The following is a 17,964-nucleotide window of genomic DNA, read 5'->3' as shown; positions in this document are numbered from 1 at the left end:
CTGTCACGTTGAGGCTTTTATTTCCTAAACGACGAGAAAGGCGGGGGGGCGGGGGGTATGTGAATGAGTTTACCGGACACCTGCATATCTGTCTGTCAGGGAACCCCCCCAGACTGAGAATGAATGTTTTTGAATCTACAGTACAGGAGGCTGTTCCAAGCCTTGTAGATTAGGGTGTCTACTGTCTAGAGTGCCGTAAGATTGCCCTGTCTCCGAGCGTGGTATGCGTGTGCATTTTGTGTGTGTGTGTGTGTGATTACTCAGGCCAAGGATACCCCCCCCCCCAAAAAAAAAAAATCCAGAACAAGTCAATTAGAAAAGGATTAGAGATCCATCAGACCGTCGGACCGACCAACTAGACCAGGAGGCTAACAGGAAACTGAGAAGTCTATCCAATCCACAGAGGTTTGAACCTCAAGATAAAGAGAGCCAGGGAGAGACAGAACACTTGATCTTAGATTAGCACCTTCAGGGTACACCGGGGGGGGGGGGGGGGGGCAGTACAGTAAGTCAGAAGCAGAGACAGAAACCTGTGTTTGTAATTGAATTCAAAGAGCACACACACTTATTGCTCATGCCAAATCTGACATACCTGTAGAAGCATTGATTGCCCAATGAACCAGATAGACCAACTCATTAAAAAAAGGCATGTCAGTGGTTTATTCAATCGGAACACCATTCTCCATATCACGTATAACATTTTCAAACATTTACAACCAAACAAACTCAAACGTTCAATACTTCTGAACATATCTCATTTCAAGAGTAAACATATTTTGAATTGGTCAGAAACAACTTGCTAATGTAATCCATTTCCTCTTTTGGGGCCCCCCCCCCCAAAATTGGTTTTCCTTCTGAAATATATATATATATATATATATATATAGTTGTTTATTTATTGAACTTTTATTTAACCAGGAAAAGCCCATTGAGACCCAGAGTCTCTTTTTTTCAAGGGAGACTTGGCCAAGGCATAAACAATCATTATATATAAACTTTAAACACCAAGCTGTATATAAATAACATCAACAGTATGTCCTTATATATATATATATATATATCAATACACATACAGTACACAAATACGTGTACACATTACACAGTATATAAATGTAATATAACATTGGTGCGCTATGAAACAAACGGAACATGTATATAATTAATATTCCTAGTTCAATCTGTACATCAGTCTTGTCTTGACCATATTGGAGTAAATAATTCACAGTAGGTAACATTCAGTGCATTCAAGACCCTGTAATATAAGTCGTGAACACAAGTCACGTGTTCTCAAAAGGGACAGTTTCATTGGCCGAGCTGGTGGAGAAGTATACAGTTTCTGAAGTGGCTTAGGTAGAAAGTGTGTACAGTCTCTATGGTTCTCTTGCTCTGTTACAGCATGAGAGAGAGAGAGAGAGACAACATGCAGATCCATGCTAAACATTTGGATATGGATAATTGGTCATAAAACTATAATGACATTTGGTCAAATAAGTATCAATCAATCTGCCAATCAATTAATCTATCTGTCTATTTATCAATCAATTAGTTGGTTATTTTAAATATTCGCTGTGTCCACTCCCTATTTCAGCTTCTAGTCTTCTTCTGTGTGTTCAGAATCGCCGCTGTCAATCGCCTCATGACAATTGTCAGAGCAGTTTTGGAGGGAGCCGGAAAGCTCATCACTACAACTCCGCATCATCATCTTCCTCCACCTCCTCTTCCTCCAGGTGGAGCTCATGTGTGACTAGGGGGCGGGGGGGTTGGGACAGGGACAGTCCAGCCTCTGAACACTTTAACACTCACTATGGTGTGTTGTGTTCCTCATGGGTCAGCCTGTGTCTTTTAGTTACCCCTGGGCCCCTGAGTGAGTGATTCGCGTGTTGCTATGGGGACCTCCGTCCTCCTTACCCTTTAGATAATGTTGCCCCGGGGCCCGTGGTGGGTGGCAATAGAATGCTCACCTAACCGGTGACGGTGGTTGTGATAACGGGAGTTCATGGACTTGGCAATGCAGAGGGAAAGATCAGGCATTTCTCTCCTCGGTTTTAATCTGGAGACTGGAAAGTATTTATGACTGCTAGCTATTAATAGCGACTAGCCACCATCCACACGTTCCATTCAAGAACATGATCACTTGCCAGTCCAGTGCCAATCAGGTCATGGATGTATAGGCCTCTATGTTTAGCCTATAGCAGCAGCCCGACCACCTGAACACAGAGCAGAGGCTCCTCACATTTTGTATTGTAACTTTAGACTGAGGACTCTAAATTGGCCCGACATTGAACAGGGAGGGATGTTGAACTTATGAACTGTAGAACTCGTGAACTCTAATACTAAAGTTTGAGAAGGAATTAATCCCTATAGGTCATTGTAAAGGGGTCTGGGGCATGTTGGTTTTCAGGCTGAGAGTTTTCAAAGGTTAGGGCATGGATGTTGGTTGATTGATGCTGTAGTTTTAGTTTAGTTCGTTTATTTGGCGGGTTGGTTCTGAGAACTCATGGTGTTCATGCTGGTGGTGGTGGTGGTGGTGGTGGTGGTGGTGGTGCGGCTCGCTCGGCCTTCCTCTAGTTGGACTGTGACAGTCCCATCGCCATGGCGACGGAAGCCACGAGGAGCGCGGCACTAGCCAGTGCCACTGCGCCTCCAGACCGGTACACTACGCGGCGGTTCAGGGGCTGCACCGGCCGGAAAGTATTCACCATGTCCTTGCCGTCCTTAAACTGGAGTTCTGAAAACTTACGTAGCTGGAAGACAGAACCAACAGGCAGACACACAAAGGTCACGGAGGTCACGGAGCTGATACTAACAGTAACAATGAGTAGCATCATATCGAACGGTGTATCTACTGGTAGGGTTTGTTCAACTACTCAAATAACTGCTCTATAACGGTTCTGAATGCTACGGTTCTCCACCGCAGAACCGTTCTGAATGCTACGGTTCTCCACCGCACAACGGTTCTGAATGCTACGGTTCTCCACCGCACAACGGTTCTGAATGCTACGGTTCTCCACCGCACAACGGTTCTGAATGCTACGGTTCTCCACCGCACAACGGTTCTGAATGCTACGGTTCTCCGCCGCACAACGGTTCTGAATGCTACGGTTCTCCACCGCACAACGGTTCTGAATGCTACGGTTCTCCACCGCACAACGGTTCTGAATGCTACGGTTCTCCACCGCACAACGGTTCTGAATGCTACGGTTCTCCACCGCACAACGGTTCTGAATGCTACGGTTCTCCACCGCACAACGGTTCTGAATGCTACGGTTCTCCACCGCACAACGGTTCTGAATGCTACGGTTCTCCACCGCACAACGGTTCTGAATGCTACGGTTCTCCACCGCACAACGGTTCTGAATGCTACGGTTCTCCGCCGCACAACGGTTCTAAATGCTACGGTTCTCCGCCGCACAACGGTTCTGAATGCTACGGTTCTCCACCACACAACGGTTCTGAATGCTACGGTTCTCCACCACACAACTGTTCTGAATGCTACGGTTCTCCACCACACAACTGTTCTGAATGCTACGGTTCTCCAACACACAACTGTTCTGAATGCTACGGTTCTCCACCGCAGAACCGTTCTGAATGCTACGGTTCTCCACCACACAACTGTTCTGAATGCTACGGTTCTCCACCACACAACTGTTCTGAATGCTACGGTTCTCCAACACACAACTGTTCTGAATGCTACGGTTCTCCACCGCAGAACCGTTCTGAATGCTACGGTTCTCCACCACACAACTGTTTTGAATGCTACGGTTCTCCACCACACAACTGTTCTGCTTTCAGAGTGTTTCCTAATGTACCAACAAGACACTGGGTTAAACGGCTGCTCTACCTGGTTTTTGCTGAGAGGAATGGGCTTCTCAAACACGGTCCAGACCACGGACTCAGTGCAGTTGGGGGTGGTGAGGGAGCCTTTGTAACGGTAGTAGTTGGTCAGGTTCTGCTGGGGAGGAATCAGCTGCTCCAGAGACACAGCACTCAGAGTGGCTTGAGCATCTGCAACAGCACAGCATTACAATCAGAAACCTTGAGCCCTGAAACAAATGGAGACAACTTATATTAATCTTAGCAAAACATTGGTGTTGGTACATGCCAACAGGACAAGACATGGGATGAATATAGAGTATTGAAACAAATTGTATCTGCGATGCACAAGTTACATACAAAAGGGTACATTAATCTTGGCATGAGCTCATGAAAATATATGGCACCTGGAGGCAGATAGGACAAGACACAGAGGAAAGCATTGAAGACATTAGTGAAGACATCAAATCTCCTCAGTCTCTCTCGTTGCATGTCAATTAAGTGAAACTGTGAGGATGAACAGTATCTGCTATACAGGAGCAGAACAGAACAGAACGTATCGTGTACATTATCACATGTACAAAGATGTGAGATTGTTTTCAGCTTCGTAAATCTAATTTATGATACATGCCATATCTTTAGCAAGATGGATCTGAATAACCCATACATCAGTTTTAAAATATACTCACCAGTCTTCCTGATGCTCTGGAGAGATCTAACATTAGGCTATAAAATATACTCACCAGTCATCCTGATGCTCTGGAGAGATCTAACATTAGGCTATAAAATATACTCACCAGTTGTCCTGATGCTCTGGAGAGATCTAACATTAAGCTATAAAATATACTCACCAGTCGTCTTGATGCTCTGGAGAGATCTAACATTAGGCTATAAAATATACTCACGAGTCGTCTTGATGCTCTGGAGAGCTTTTACAATGGGGTCATATTTTCGGTTTTCACTGAGAGATTCCTGACAAATGGTACAAAAATCAGAATCGTGACTCGAGCATACAGTGCCTTCAGAGAGTATTCACACCCCTTGACCTTATCCACACTTTGCTGTGTTACAGCCTGAATTTAAAAACAGATTTACATTTAGATGTTGTGTCACTGGCCTATGCATAATATCCCATAATCTCAAAGTGGAATTCAGTTTTTCAATTTCATTTAAGTAATAATACATTTTTTTAAAACAACAAGCTGGAAGGTCTGGAGTCAATAAGTGTTCAACCCCTTTGTTATGACAAGCCTAAATATTGCACTGTGTGCAATAATAGTGTTTAACATGGTTTTTCAATGACTACCTCATCTCTGTTCCCCACACATACAATTATCTGTAAGGTCCCTCAGTGAATTTCAAACACAGATTGAACCACAAAGACCAGAGAGGTTTCCAATGCCTTGCAAAGAAGGGCACCAATTGGTAAATGGGTAAAAATATCCATGAATATCCCTTTGAGCATGGTGAAGTTATTAATTACATTTAGGATGGTGTATCAATACACCCAGTAATGAGAAGATACAGGTGTCCTTCCTAACTTCCTTCCTAACTCAGTTGCCGGAGAGGAAGGAAACCGCTCAGGAATGTCACCATGCGACCAATGGTGACTTTAGAATAGTTACAGAGTTTAATGGCTGTGATAGGAGAAAATTGAGGATGGATATATATAAATATATATATATATATCTAATATATATATATATATATATATATATATATATATATATATATATATATATATATATCTATCTATCTAAAATAAATATATATATATATATACAGTATATATATATACACACATAAATAAACGCCAATATATAAACACACAGTATATCACATACAAGACAAATTGCACGGGGCTATGATGTCATTTCATTTAGAAGTGTTGCCACGGATACGTGCATTCAGAAGTCAAAGACTGACCGGCTACGGCAGAGACCATTCAAACATATTGAAATGTTAATTAACCTCGTAGAAAAATCCCAGGACTGCAACTCCGGATGGATCTTTCAAGGCATCTCCCAAGTTGGAGTGCTGCTGTTTCATGTGAACAATATGCAGCTGTGGAAAAGTAAATAGAAAGTCCGTTTCAGCTCATTTTAAATTGGACTGTGATCCTCTGTTATGGATGTGACAAAAATATATATAAAAAGTGTGTTTCGTGTGTGTCAAAATCAAAATGAAACTTTATTGGTCACACACACGGTCACACACACACACACACACACACACACACACACACACACACACACGGTTAGCAGTTATTATTGATAGTGATGCAAAATGCTTGTGCTTTCGACAGTGCAGTAATATCTAACAAGTAATCTAATAATTCCACTACAACGACCTAATACACACAAATATAAGTAAAGGAATGGAATAAGAATATACACATACAAATACATGGATGAGCCATGACAGAGCGGCACAGGCACGATGCAATAGATGGTATTAAACACAGTATATTGCATCCTGCCTATGCCGCTCAGTGTGTGTGTGTGTGTGTGTGTGTGTGTGTGTGTGTGTGTGTGTGTGTGTGTGTGTGTGTGTGTGTGTCAGACAGTAGCTGTCCTACGTAACATTTAAAACACAGTATATTGCATCATGCCTATGCCGCTCAGTGTGTGTGTGTGTGTGTGTGTGTGTGTGTGTGTGTGTGTGTGTGTGTGTGTGTGTGTGTGTGTCAGACAGTAGCTGTCCTACGTAACATTTAAAACACAGTATATTGCATCTTGCCTATGCCGCTCAGTGTGTGTGTGTGTGTGTGTGTGTGTGTGTGTGTGTGTGTGTGTGTGTGTGTGTGTGTGTGTGTCAGACAGTAGCTGTCCTACGTAACATTTAAAACACAGTATATTGCATCATGCCTATGCCGCTCAGTGTGTGTGTGTGTGTGTGTGTGTGTGTGTGTGTGTGTGTGTGTGTGTGTGTCAGACAGTAGCTGTCCTACGTAACATTTAAAACACAGTATATTGCATCATGCCTATGCCGCTCAGTGTGTGTGTGTGTGTGTGTGTGTGTGTGTGTGTGTGTGTGTGTGTGTGTGTGTGTGTGTGTGTGTGTATGTGTCAGACAGTAGCTGTCCTACGTAACATTTAAAACACAGCATATTGCATCTTGCCTATGCCGCTCAGTGTGTGTGTGTGTGTGTGTGTGTGTGTGTGTGTGTGTGTGTGTGTGTGTGTGTGTGTGTGTGTGTGTGTGGGTGTGGGTGTGCGTGTGTGTCAGACAGTAGCTGTCCTACATAACATTACCTCCATAGAGTACTGCTCTCCGTCAATGGTGTGTTCTGACCCTGGTCCTCCGTTCTTGCCCCAGTGCAGGTGGAACTGCACTGCCTTATAGGGCGTCTCCAGGTCTCCACCAATCACATAGGCATCATGAGGCACGTTCACCTGCACTGGAGGGGATAACACAGTGGAAATTACATTAACAAAAATATATAGATGTTATATAGATCTTTCTAGATGTTTGTTGCTAGGAAACGACATGCTTCTGGAGGTGAAGTGGTGGGTTATTGGGATCAACAACAACATGTTTTGTCTTTGAATGTAAACAATTTAAATAAATAAAAGCATCTTTACATAATTTAGATCAAGTTGAGGTAGGCATGAGGAAAGACTGTTCAGGGGCCTTAATGAAACATACCAGTGTCCATGGTTTTTGATCGGGCCTTAATGAAACATACCAGTGTCCATGGTTTTTGATCGGGCCTTAATGAAACATACCAGTGTCCATGGTTTTTGATCGGGCCTTAATGAAACATACCAGTGTCCATGGTTTTTGATCGGGCCTTAATGAAACATACCAGTGTCCATGGTTTTTGATCGGGCCTTAATGAAACATACCAGAGTGTCCATGGTTTTTGATCGGGCCTTAATGAAACATACCAGAGTGTCCATGGTTTTTGATCGGGCCTTAATGAAACATACCAGAGTGTCCATTGTTTTTGATTGGGCCTTAATGAAACATACCAGAGTGTCCATGGTTTTTGATCGGGCCTTAATGAAACATACCAGAGTGTCCATGGTTTTTGATCGGGCCTTAATGAAACATACCAGAGTGTCCATGGTTTTTGATTGGGCCTTAATGAAACATACCAGAGTGTCCATTGTTTTTGATCGTGCCTTGGAAGGAATCCTGGTACTGTTTAAACTGGAAGGGTGTGAGGCGTTTGTCTGGTACGGTCTTCCTGTGGACGATGTTGATGGGGGATTGGTTATCGCCTGCACAGACTCTGTTAACATGATCCCACTTCTCAGGTCCTGTAGAACAGTGAGGATAAAAAGACAGCAAGATACACACCAGGAATGTTCTAGTGTATTATATCTGTCTGAGTACAACTGTTTTGAGGAGTGGGTAAGTGTTTAATTGGAAGGGAGGGAGGGAGGGAGGGAGGGAGGGAGGGAGGGAGGGAGGGAGGGAGGGAGGGAGGGAGGGAGGGAGGGAGGGAGGGAGGGAGGGAGGGAGGGAGGGAGGGAGGGAGGGAGGGAGGGAGGGAGGGAGGGAGGGAGGGGTTTGGACAGATGGACAGGTTTGGACGGATGGACAGGTTTGGACGGATGGACAGGCTTGGACAGATGGACAGGTTTGGACAGGCTTGGACAGATGGACAGATGGACAGGTTTGGACAGATAGACAGGCTTTGGACAGATGGACAGGTTTGGACAGATTTAACATGACATTTCTTGTTCATCACTGTGTTTCAAACTCACCATCACAAGGGGTGTCACAGGTATGTTGGGACTGGTAGCACCAATCTGAAACATGACAAATATCCGTAAGCCATACATGCAATATTTAGCGCATAACAAACAGCATCTAAATCACACAATCTGTTGTTGTTTCCCTGTAATATAATGTTAAAGTCAGAATCAAACATCAATCACTTCAAAGCAAATATCCTTCTGTGAAAACAGTGGTGAGGAATGACCTTGATATGAATAAATGTTCCTAAAATAAACTATGTGAGTTGTTGCCACAGATTGAAACTGTGAAGATCTGAAACCAATGGAGAGTATTTCAGGGAGGAGAGTAGAAGGGGAGGGGCTAGGGTCTGATGTCATCATCGGCCCCATACATTCTAATCCTACGGTGGGCCCATACATTCTAATCCTACGGTGGGCCCATACATTCTAATCCTACGGCTGCCCCATACATTCTAATCCTTCGGCGGCCCCATACATTCTAATCCTACGGCGGCCCCATACATTCTAATCCTACGGCTGCCCCATACATTCTAATCCTTCGGCGGCCCCATACATTCTAATCCTACGGCGGCCCCATACATTCTAATCCTTCGGCGGCCCCATACATTCTAATCCTACGGCTGCCCCATACATTCTAATCCTTCGGTGGCCCCATACATTCTAATCCTACGGCGGCCCCATACGTTATAATGCTATGGCCCCATACATTCTAATCCTACGGCGGCCCCATACATTCTAATCCTACGGCCCCATACACTCCATTTATACATCTCTTTCTGGACGGAGGCAGTTATCACCTGAGTAAAGAATGTTTATACCCTCATCATATTGTTAACCCTCACAGCAGTTAACAACATTCTGTACTGCCGTCTATTTTGAGAACGAAGGGGAGGGAGGAGGATGGATGTTACAAACAGCAGTTATTCTGGAGAAAGACCAGAAACCGCATCCGCAAGATTTCAAAGATATTTATCAAATCTGCCCATTATCAATAGTTCGTTTATTTGAGCTTTTCCGCAAACAATGAATTGTTCAAGTTTTGCTTAAAGTCAACTGTTATTACCGGTCATACAAATGCCCCTAATACACAGGAATTGTGTTTTCTATTGTTCAAGTACACAAAGGCACACTAACAAGTTTACGCGCTATCAGAATATATACAAAAAATAATAATAATATTTAACATCAAAGGACAACTTCTCACGCATGTTTTGACAGTTGATTCATATTTCACAATGGGACTGGCTCTTGCTCTGAGACAAATATCTACTGCTGTCTCGCAGATCGAATATTTATGGGAAATACAAAAATGGAATATACAGTGTTATTAGTACTGGAGTGGAAGAGTTTCTCCTTCCGGAGCTGGAGGAAGTGCTGGATCCTGGTTTCTTTCTTTGCCACCATTGGTTGGTAAAGCCCATTTCCTTCTGTACTGGTGTGATCATGGCTATCATTTTTTTTTTTAAGCACAAATAAACTCTGCAGGGGGTCTAGACTTGGAAGGTCACAGAGTGTACCCATATGGTGCCATTATTAATATATTGTTTTCAATAAATAAATAACCGTCAAGCTAATCAAAGAAAAGAGCCAGCAACAGACAGGGAGGAAGAAATAAGTAGCAGGAGCACTTTGGGTGCTCCAAAACAACCACATATGCTCTGGTATGAGAATAGTACTAAAACAATGAAAAATTATAACCACAAATAGGTGCTAAGTGGCATAAAAATTGTTGGTTTGCAAAATGCAAAATTGCAGAAAACTTGCTTTAAATTTGCTTGACATTTTCTTTACACACCATGGCAAAATGTGTAGAATTGAAAATCAACTTTGCATTTTTAGACTATTTTCCTGCAATTCTACACATTTTACAATTGCGTGCAAACAAGATTCTGTAATTTTAGAACACATTTCAGACAATTCTACTCATTTTGCCATGAGGCAGAGAAATATTTATTTTCTTCAGTTTTACAGCTAATTTCCTGCAATTCTATTCATTTTGCCATGGGGTGGAGATATATTTTTTGCCGTTTTAAAGCTAATTTGTTGCAATTCTACACGTTTTGCCATGACTTATGCCATGTTAATATGATGTCTGAGTGAGAATGACTAACACAATCAATAGAGGCCCCATGGAGGTCAGGGCCCTGGGCACTTACCCTGTGAGCCTGGTCAGTATTCGACCATGATTACTACAAGTCCAGATAGCTAGCTAGACTAACTAGGCTACCTACCAATCTAAACATTGTTAGCTGACTAGGCTAAATACCGATCTAAACATTGTTAGCCGACTAGGCTAACTACCAATCTAAACATTGTTAGCCGACTAGGCTAAATACCGATCTAAACATTGTTAGCCGACTAGGCTAAATACCGATCTAAACATTGTTAGCCGACTAGGCTAAATACCGATCTAAACATTGTTAGCCGACTAGGCTAACTACCAATCTAAACATTGTTAGCCGACTAGGCTAACTACCAATCGAAACATTGTTAGCTGACTAGGCTAAATACCAATCTAAACATTGTTAGCTGACTAGGCTAACTACCGATCTAAACATTGTTAGCCGACTAGGCTAAATATCAATCGAAACATTGTTAGCTGACTAGGCTAAATACCAATCTAAACATTGTTAGCTGACTAGGCTAACTACCAATCTAAACATTGTTAGCCGACTAGGCTAAATACCGATCTAAACATTGTTAGCCGACTAGGCTAAATACCGATCTAAACATTGTTAGCCGACTAGGCTAAATACCGATCTAAACATTGTTAGCCGACTAGGCTAAATACCGATCTAAACATTGTTAGCCGACTAGGCTAACTACCAATCTAAACATTGTTAGCCGACTAGGCTAACTACCAATCGAAACATTGTTAGCTGACTAGGCTAAATACCAATCTAAACATTGTTAGCTGACTAGGCTAACTACCGATCTAAACATTGTTAGCCGACTAGGCTAACTATAAATCTAAACATTGTTAGCCGACTAGGCTAACTAGCGATCTAAACATTGTTAGCTGACATGGCTAATTGATTGACAATAGATAAACTTCTAATTTGCACCTGGTGTATTGTATTACTCTCACTCTCAATAGTAAGTTCAAACCCCTGACTGAGTTCCTAAGATAGTTGCCAGGGGCCCTAAGCGACCTCTTATGTCACGTATGCCTGGAGTCGGACCAGGGTTTGCAAGTTGAAAAGCCTTTCAATGTGTGGGCTAAGTCATAATTAAAATACACTAACGCCTATCGGCGAATGCCTTCATTGGCCAAATAGCCTCCCTTCTACCCTGGCCTACATAATCCTTACCCCCAACTTCCACCTGTAGAATTAGTTCTAGGAGTTAAACTTCCTCGATGTCTACATGTCTGTTACCAAGTGCACTAGCAGCACCATCAGAACCGTTATCTTATCACTGTTGTCCAACAAAAATATATAAATATGCTGTTAACCATGCAAGAGTGGAATAGTGCATTTTAAATGGCATTTTTAAACCATGCAAGAGTGGAATAGTGCATTTTAAATGGCATTTTTAAACCATGCAAGAGTGGAATAGTGCATTTTAAAAGGCATTTGTAAACCATGCAAGAGTGGAATAGTGCATTTTAAATGGCATTTTTAAACCATGCAAGAGTGGAATAGTGCGTTTTAAATGGCATTTTTAAACCATGCAAGAGTGGAATAGTGCATTTTAAATGGCATTTTTAAACCATGCAAGAGTGGAATAGTGCATTTTAAATGGCATTTTTAAACCATGCAAGAGTGGAATAGTGCATTTTAAATGGCATTTTTAAACCATGCAAGAGTGGAATAGTGCGTTTTAAATGGCATTTTTAAACCATGCAAGAGTGGAATAGTGCATTTTAAATGGCATTTTTAAACCATGCAAGAGTGGAATAGTGCATTTTAAATGGCATTTTTAAACCATGCAAGAGTGGAATAGTGCATTTTAAATGGCATTTGTAAACCATGCAAGAGTGGAATAGTGCGTTTTAAATGGCATTTGTAAACCATGCAAGAGTGGAATAGTGCGTTTTAAATGGCATTTTTAAACCATGCAAGAGTGGAATAGTGCATTTTAAATGGCATTTTTAAACCATGCAAGAGTGGAATAGTGCGTTTTAAATGGCATTTGTAAACCATGCAAGAGTGGAATAGTGCATTTTAAAAGGCATTTGTAAACCATGCAAGAGTGGAAAAGTGCGTTTTAAATGGCATTTGACAACTGATTATCTCAGAGGAATAGGTATGGTGTGTATTAAGTTTTTGAATAAACACATTTTTAAAACTTACACAGTCCTTAATGTCAATCAATTATCCTACAAACAAAGTCTGCTTCTGTTAAATTGGCATCTAAATCAGATTTCCGTGTTCACAATTCCTGTGTGACCAATAGCTGATCTGCTGATAGGCAGCCCTCGACTGTGCTTTGATCTTTATACCAATGCAGGGCACAGTAACATTGAACAATGGGTTCTCAAATGGCTATGAGCTGAGTGCACACTCCCAGGGGAGCGAGGTTTTTGAGCTGCCGAGAAATAGGAAACTGTCAAAGAGAAACAAAAGGCAACGAAAGAAAAATAAATAAGTCTGTCTGCACATTTGCAAACATCATTAGGATATTAGGACGTGTTAAACAAAGACAGCGAGAGAGATCTGAGATGTGTCATGGTGTTCTCTATGCCGTACACAACCCCTCTCCACACATATCACGGTCTGTAGGCCTATAGGTTGTATAGGGAACTTACTCTAGACTAGATATAGACTTAATTACACAACCTGGTCTCAGAGCATTTCGTATTATTCTGTACGTAAATCTGCCACACTCCATTTTGTATGATATTTTATGTATGGTATGTATCACCCATTTCATACGGTATGTTACAAATTACAATCGTATTATATGTTACAAATTACAATTTGTATTATATATTACAGATTTGTAAATCATACAATATGTTACAAATTTACAAAATGTATGATATGTTATGAAATCTAGATAGGTGGGGTAGGTTAGCTAACATTATCTAACAGGCTAATATTAGCTGGGCTAGGGGTTGGGGTTAAGGTTAGAATTAAGTTTACAGTATGTGTTAGGTTAAAGGGTTGGGGTAAGGCTAAGAGGGTTAAGGCTAGGGGAAGGGTTAGCTAAGAGGGTTAAGGCTAGGGCAAGGGTTAGCTAAGAGGGTTAAGGCTAGGGCAAGGGTTAGCTAAGAGGGTTAAGGCTAGGGGAAGGGTTAGCTAAGAGGGTTAAGGCTAGGGGAAGGGTTAGCTAAGAGGGTTAAGGCTAGGGGAAGGGTTAGCTAAGAGGGTTAAGGCTAGGGCAAGGGTTAGCTAAGAGGGTTAAGGCTAGGGCAAGGGTTAGCTAAGAGGGTTAAGGCTAGGGGAAGGGTTAGCTAAGAGGGTTAAGGCTAGGGCAAGGGTTAGCTAAGAGGGTTAAGGCTAGGGCAAGGGTTAGCTAAGAGGGTTAAGGCTAGGGTAAGGGTTAGCTAAGAGGGTTAAGGCTAGGGCAAGGGTTAGCTAAGAGGGTTAAGGCTAGGGCAAGGGTTAGCTAAGAGGGTTAAGGCTAGGGCAAGGGTTAGCTAAGAGGGTTAAGGCTAGGGCAAGGGTTAGCCTCTTAGCTTCCCCTTCCCCTAGAGGGTTAAGGCTAGGGGAAGGGTTAACTAAGAGGGTTAAGGCTAGGGCAAGGGTTAGCTAAGAGGGTTAAGGCTAGGGCAAGGGTTAGCCTCTTAGCTTCCCCTTCCCCTAGAGGGTTAAGGCTAGGGCAAGGGTTAGCTAAGAGGGTTCAGGCTAGGGGAAGGGTTAGCTAAGAGTGTTAAGGCTAGGGGAAGGGATAGCTAAGAGGGTTAAGGCTAGCGGAAGGGTTAGCTAAGAGGGTTAAGGCTAGGGCAAGGGTTAGCTAAGAGGGTTAAGGCTAGGGCAAGGGTTAGCTAAGAGGGTTAAGGGGAAGGGTTAGCTAAGAGGGTTAAGGCTAGCGGAAGGGTTAGCTAAGAGGGTTAAGGCTAGCGGAAGGGTTAGCTAAGAGGGTTAAGGCTAGGGGAAGGGTTAGCTAAGAGGGTTAAGGCTAGGGCAAGGGTTAGCCTCTTAGCTAACCCTTCCCCTAGAGGGTTAAGGCTAGGGCAAGGGTTAGCTAAGAGGGTTAAGGCTAGGGGAAGGGTTAGCTAAGAGGGTTCAGGCTAGGGGAAGGGTTAGCTAAGAGTGTTAAGGCTAGGGGAAGGGATAGCTAAGAGGGTTAAGGCTAGAGGAAGGGTTAGCTAAGAGGGTTAAGGCTAGGGCAAGGGTTAGCTAAGAGGGTTAAGGCTAGGGGAAGGGTTAGCTAAGAGGGTTAAGGCTAGCGGAAGGGTTAGTTAAGAGGGTTAAGGCTAGCGGAAGGGTTAGCTAAGAGGGTTAAGGCTAGGGGAAGGGTTAGCTAAGAGGGTTAAGGCTAGGGGAAGGGTTAGCTAAGAGGGTTAAGGCTAGCGGAAGGGTTAGCTAAGAGGGTTAAGGCTAGGGCAAGGGTTAGCTAAGAGGGTTAAGGCTAGGGCAAGGGTTAGCTAAGAGGGTTAAGGCTAGGGGAAGGGTTAGCTAAGAGGGTTAAGGCTAGCGGAAGGGTTAGCTAAGAGGGTTAAGGCTAGCGGAAGGGTTGGCTAAGAGGGTTAAGGCTAGGGGAAGGGTTAGCTAACATGCTAAGTAGTGGCAAAGTAGCTAAAAGGTAGTAAGTAGTTGAAAAGTTGACAACTATCTAAACTGATAACGTTGTTTGTGATGAGATTCAAACTCGCAACCTTTGGGTTACTAGGTGTTTGCGTTATACACCCACCCACCCGACCAACCACCCTACATATCATACTAATTTCAACATCTCGGTTTTAAATGTAATATGTTACGTTTAGTCTCTGAGACCAGGCTGAATTACAAGAGGATATGAATGAACCATAATAATAAAATAGTTACAGATGATATATGGGAAATGGGGCTACGGTGATATCCAAGTGGTTGGCATGAGGTCAGGGTGTCTTTTGGGATGCAAAGAGAACAACTCCCCTATTATTTTTTTATTTAACCTTTATTTAACTAGGCAAGTCAGTTATGAACCAATTCTTATTTACAATGACGGCCTACAGCGGCCAAACCCTGACGACGCTGGGCCAATTGTGCGCCGCCCTATGGGACTCCCATTCACGGTTGGTTGTGATACAGCCTGGATTCGAACCAGGGTGTCTGTAATGACGTCTCTAGCACTGAGATGCAGCTGCGCCACTCTTGATCCCCAAAGAGCAGGGGTGACATCAGACAGTGCACATGTGTTTAAACCGACCAGTTCAACCATCTGCATTTGCCCACTTGAGAAAATATGTTTTATACAATGTGATGCAGCTAGGAATTGGTCAATTGACATATGGTGATTTTTTTGTGTGGATTCAAATAGTGAAGCTCAAGGTCAAAGGCATCTTCTTATCAGATACAAAAGCAACGTAGCATGATGTTATCATTTACTTGTGTGGCTGATATCTTCATCCAAATAGTATGGAATCAAATTTCGTTCTCAGTGGGGACAGCACGATGTTCTCGACATCCGCAGAGCAGGCAGTCTAATGCAGCCTATAGCTCGTGAGCGCGTTACCCATTTCAGGACTGGGGAAAGCCAACAGATAATCTATTTTTGTTAATTAAACCGTTAGATCTACCTGTATGAGATCTGAGTTCTCGTGTGTTTTTCCCCGAAAACGTTTGTAGAGATTGACCGTTTATCCGCAGTTTATTGTTGGAGCTCATGCTGCTTCTCGTTGCGAGAAGCACGCAAGTCTCTCTCATTGGCTCGTGCTGAACTCCGTATTGGGTGCAGGTGCACGTGGAAGAATGAATGGGGATTGCTTGATATAACAGAGCTGTTTTCAAAATCCGATTCTGAAAACGATATGATGGGCTTCTCTGTTCGTTTTCTTTTAATAGTTGACCAGCATAATCTACCGGTCATCATGTTAACACCTAAAAGCTGACACCTTTGGCACATTGATTTGTTGACAGACAGAGACACTTGAGTTTCACTGTATGTCTTTGAACTTACTGTGCCACAGTGCTTTCATGGTAAGGGGTTGGAGATCTGTGGATCTGCCTGCCAGCATTGCGTGGGAAATCTCTATGATGCACATGTCAGGTGTTGAATAGCATTTACGCGCGCGTTTGGGGTGATGATATGCGGTGCGGGACGGAAGCAGCTCGTTCATGTTTGAGGCTAGTTGTGATCATAAGGTAGTAAGTACCCTAATACGTTTTTTAAAATGTATATCAAGTTATCCTGAGAAGTGTTTTCAATTTCATAGATGCTCAAATATAACATTGGATGATATCTGAGAGGCGGCTTGCTGACACGGGATTTTTAAAAGTCAAACAGGACCTTTCCTTAATGAAAGGTAAATTCAACTTCAAAGATTTTACAGCAAAAATATAACAGCTAAAAACTGACTTCAACCAGTTGTTTTTAATGTGTTATTGGTCTACTTGAAAGCGGATCAAATACGATATAAATATATTTGTTACCGTTTAATAAAATAATAATTAAAAAAATGTAAAACCCTCAATTACAACATCAACAATGTAAATGGAAAACAATGATCAGGTGTATCACTCATAGGATGACCAGAGGATGTAATGTGATCTCACTAAGCTGATGTAATCTTTGACATGCAGCCAGGACAATATTAATTTACCTCAAAGATTTGAATGGTAGGAAATTAGTACGTTGTCGCCTGTTTTACTTACGTTTGGCTACAAATTATTTTTTTAACATATATATTTATAGACCTAGTATATCTTTTTTTTTTACTATACACTAAGTAAATTCCTACTTATCAATATATTTTTTTGTTTCCCCTTATTTATGAAAAATAGATTCACAAATATGATTTATTGAACGAATGTATAGTTTATACAGATAATACACCTTTCCTTCCAAGTTCAGAATAAAATTAATAAAAAAATCGACTCACCTGCACCGGTGCAGATTTTTAAAAAGAATGCCAGAAAAATAGATAGGATAAGATGTTGCTGCATTTTGGAGAGCGTCTCTGTCAGGTTCGAGCGGCGCAGGGCAACACAATGAGTTATTTATTTTTCAATGTGATCGCATTCTTCTTCCAAGAGGGTCTTATACTTATCTATCATCCTACTCAACAGGAAAGAAACAGCCCACCCCTGGCCCCTCCCCTTTCGGATATTACTTCTATTGAACATCCCCAACCGATAACATCTTTTCTAATCAAACAATTGTATACGAGAGGGCGTGTTAAACGACTGCCACTAAACGAACACCATGCAGGTAGAGATATCTGATAATATAAAGTGATAACTGACCACCTCTGATTTACTTAAAGCAGCATATCAAACCATACAACTTTATTGTCCATATGTTTTACAGCGAACAACAGAAATGGTCAATTCCCCCCCCCAAAGCACACATA

General features: G+C 42.3%; 1 protein-coding gene across 1 annotated transcript; it reads right to left on the bottom strand.

Moving 5' to 3' along the window:
* Positions 1-636: 636 nt before the first annotated feature.
* ca4a (carbonic anhydrase IV a) lies at positions 637-17,654 on the bottom strand. Its single transcript, XM_031808473.1, has 8 exons — positions 17,494-17,654; positions 8,529-8,573; positions 7,914-8,078; positions 7,068-7,213; positions 5,785-5,877; positions 4,719-4,785; positions 3,842-4,005; positions 637-2,744 (listed from the first exon to the last, which is right to left on the bottom strand). Exons 1-8 carry the CDS (start codon positions 17,555-17,557, stop codon positions 2,565-2,567), a joined length of 924 nt encoding a protein of 307 aa, XP_031664333.1. The 5' UTR covers positions 17,558-17,654; the 3' UTR covers positions 637-2,564.
* Positions 17,655-17,964: the final 310 nt, after the last annotated feature.

This window comes from Oncorhynchus kisutch, linkage group LG28 (genome assembly GCF_002021735.2).
Source record: "Oncorhynchus kisutch isolate 150728-3 linkage group LG28, Okis_V2, whole genome shotgun sequence".
Taxonomy (NCBI): Eukaryota; Metazoa; Chordata; class Actinopteri; order Salmoniformes; family Salmonidae; genus Oncorhynchus; species Oncorhynchus kisutch.
The sequence above is the reverse complement of the archived record's forward strand: the minus strand, read 5'-3'. Positions and strand labels throughout refer to the sequence as shown.

Excerpts from the sequence above, each read along its gene's own strand:
- ca4a (XM_031808473.1), bottom strand. The coding sequence starts at position 17,557 with ATGCAGCAACATCTTATCCTATCTATTTTTCTGGCATTCTTTTTAAAA. Across the intron at positions 8,574-17,493 it reads AAAAATCTGCACCGGTGCAG|ATTGGTGCTACCAGTCCCAA; the intron begins GTGAGTCGATTT and ends GTCATGTTTCAG. Across the intron at positions 2,745-3,841 it reads TTCCTCTCAGCAAAAACCAG|CTACGTAAGTTTTCAGAACT; the intron begins GTAGAGCAGCCG and ends TCTGTCTTCCAG.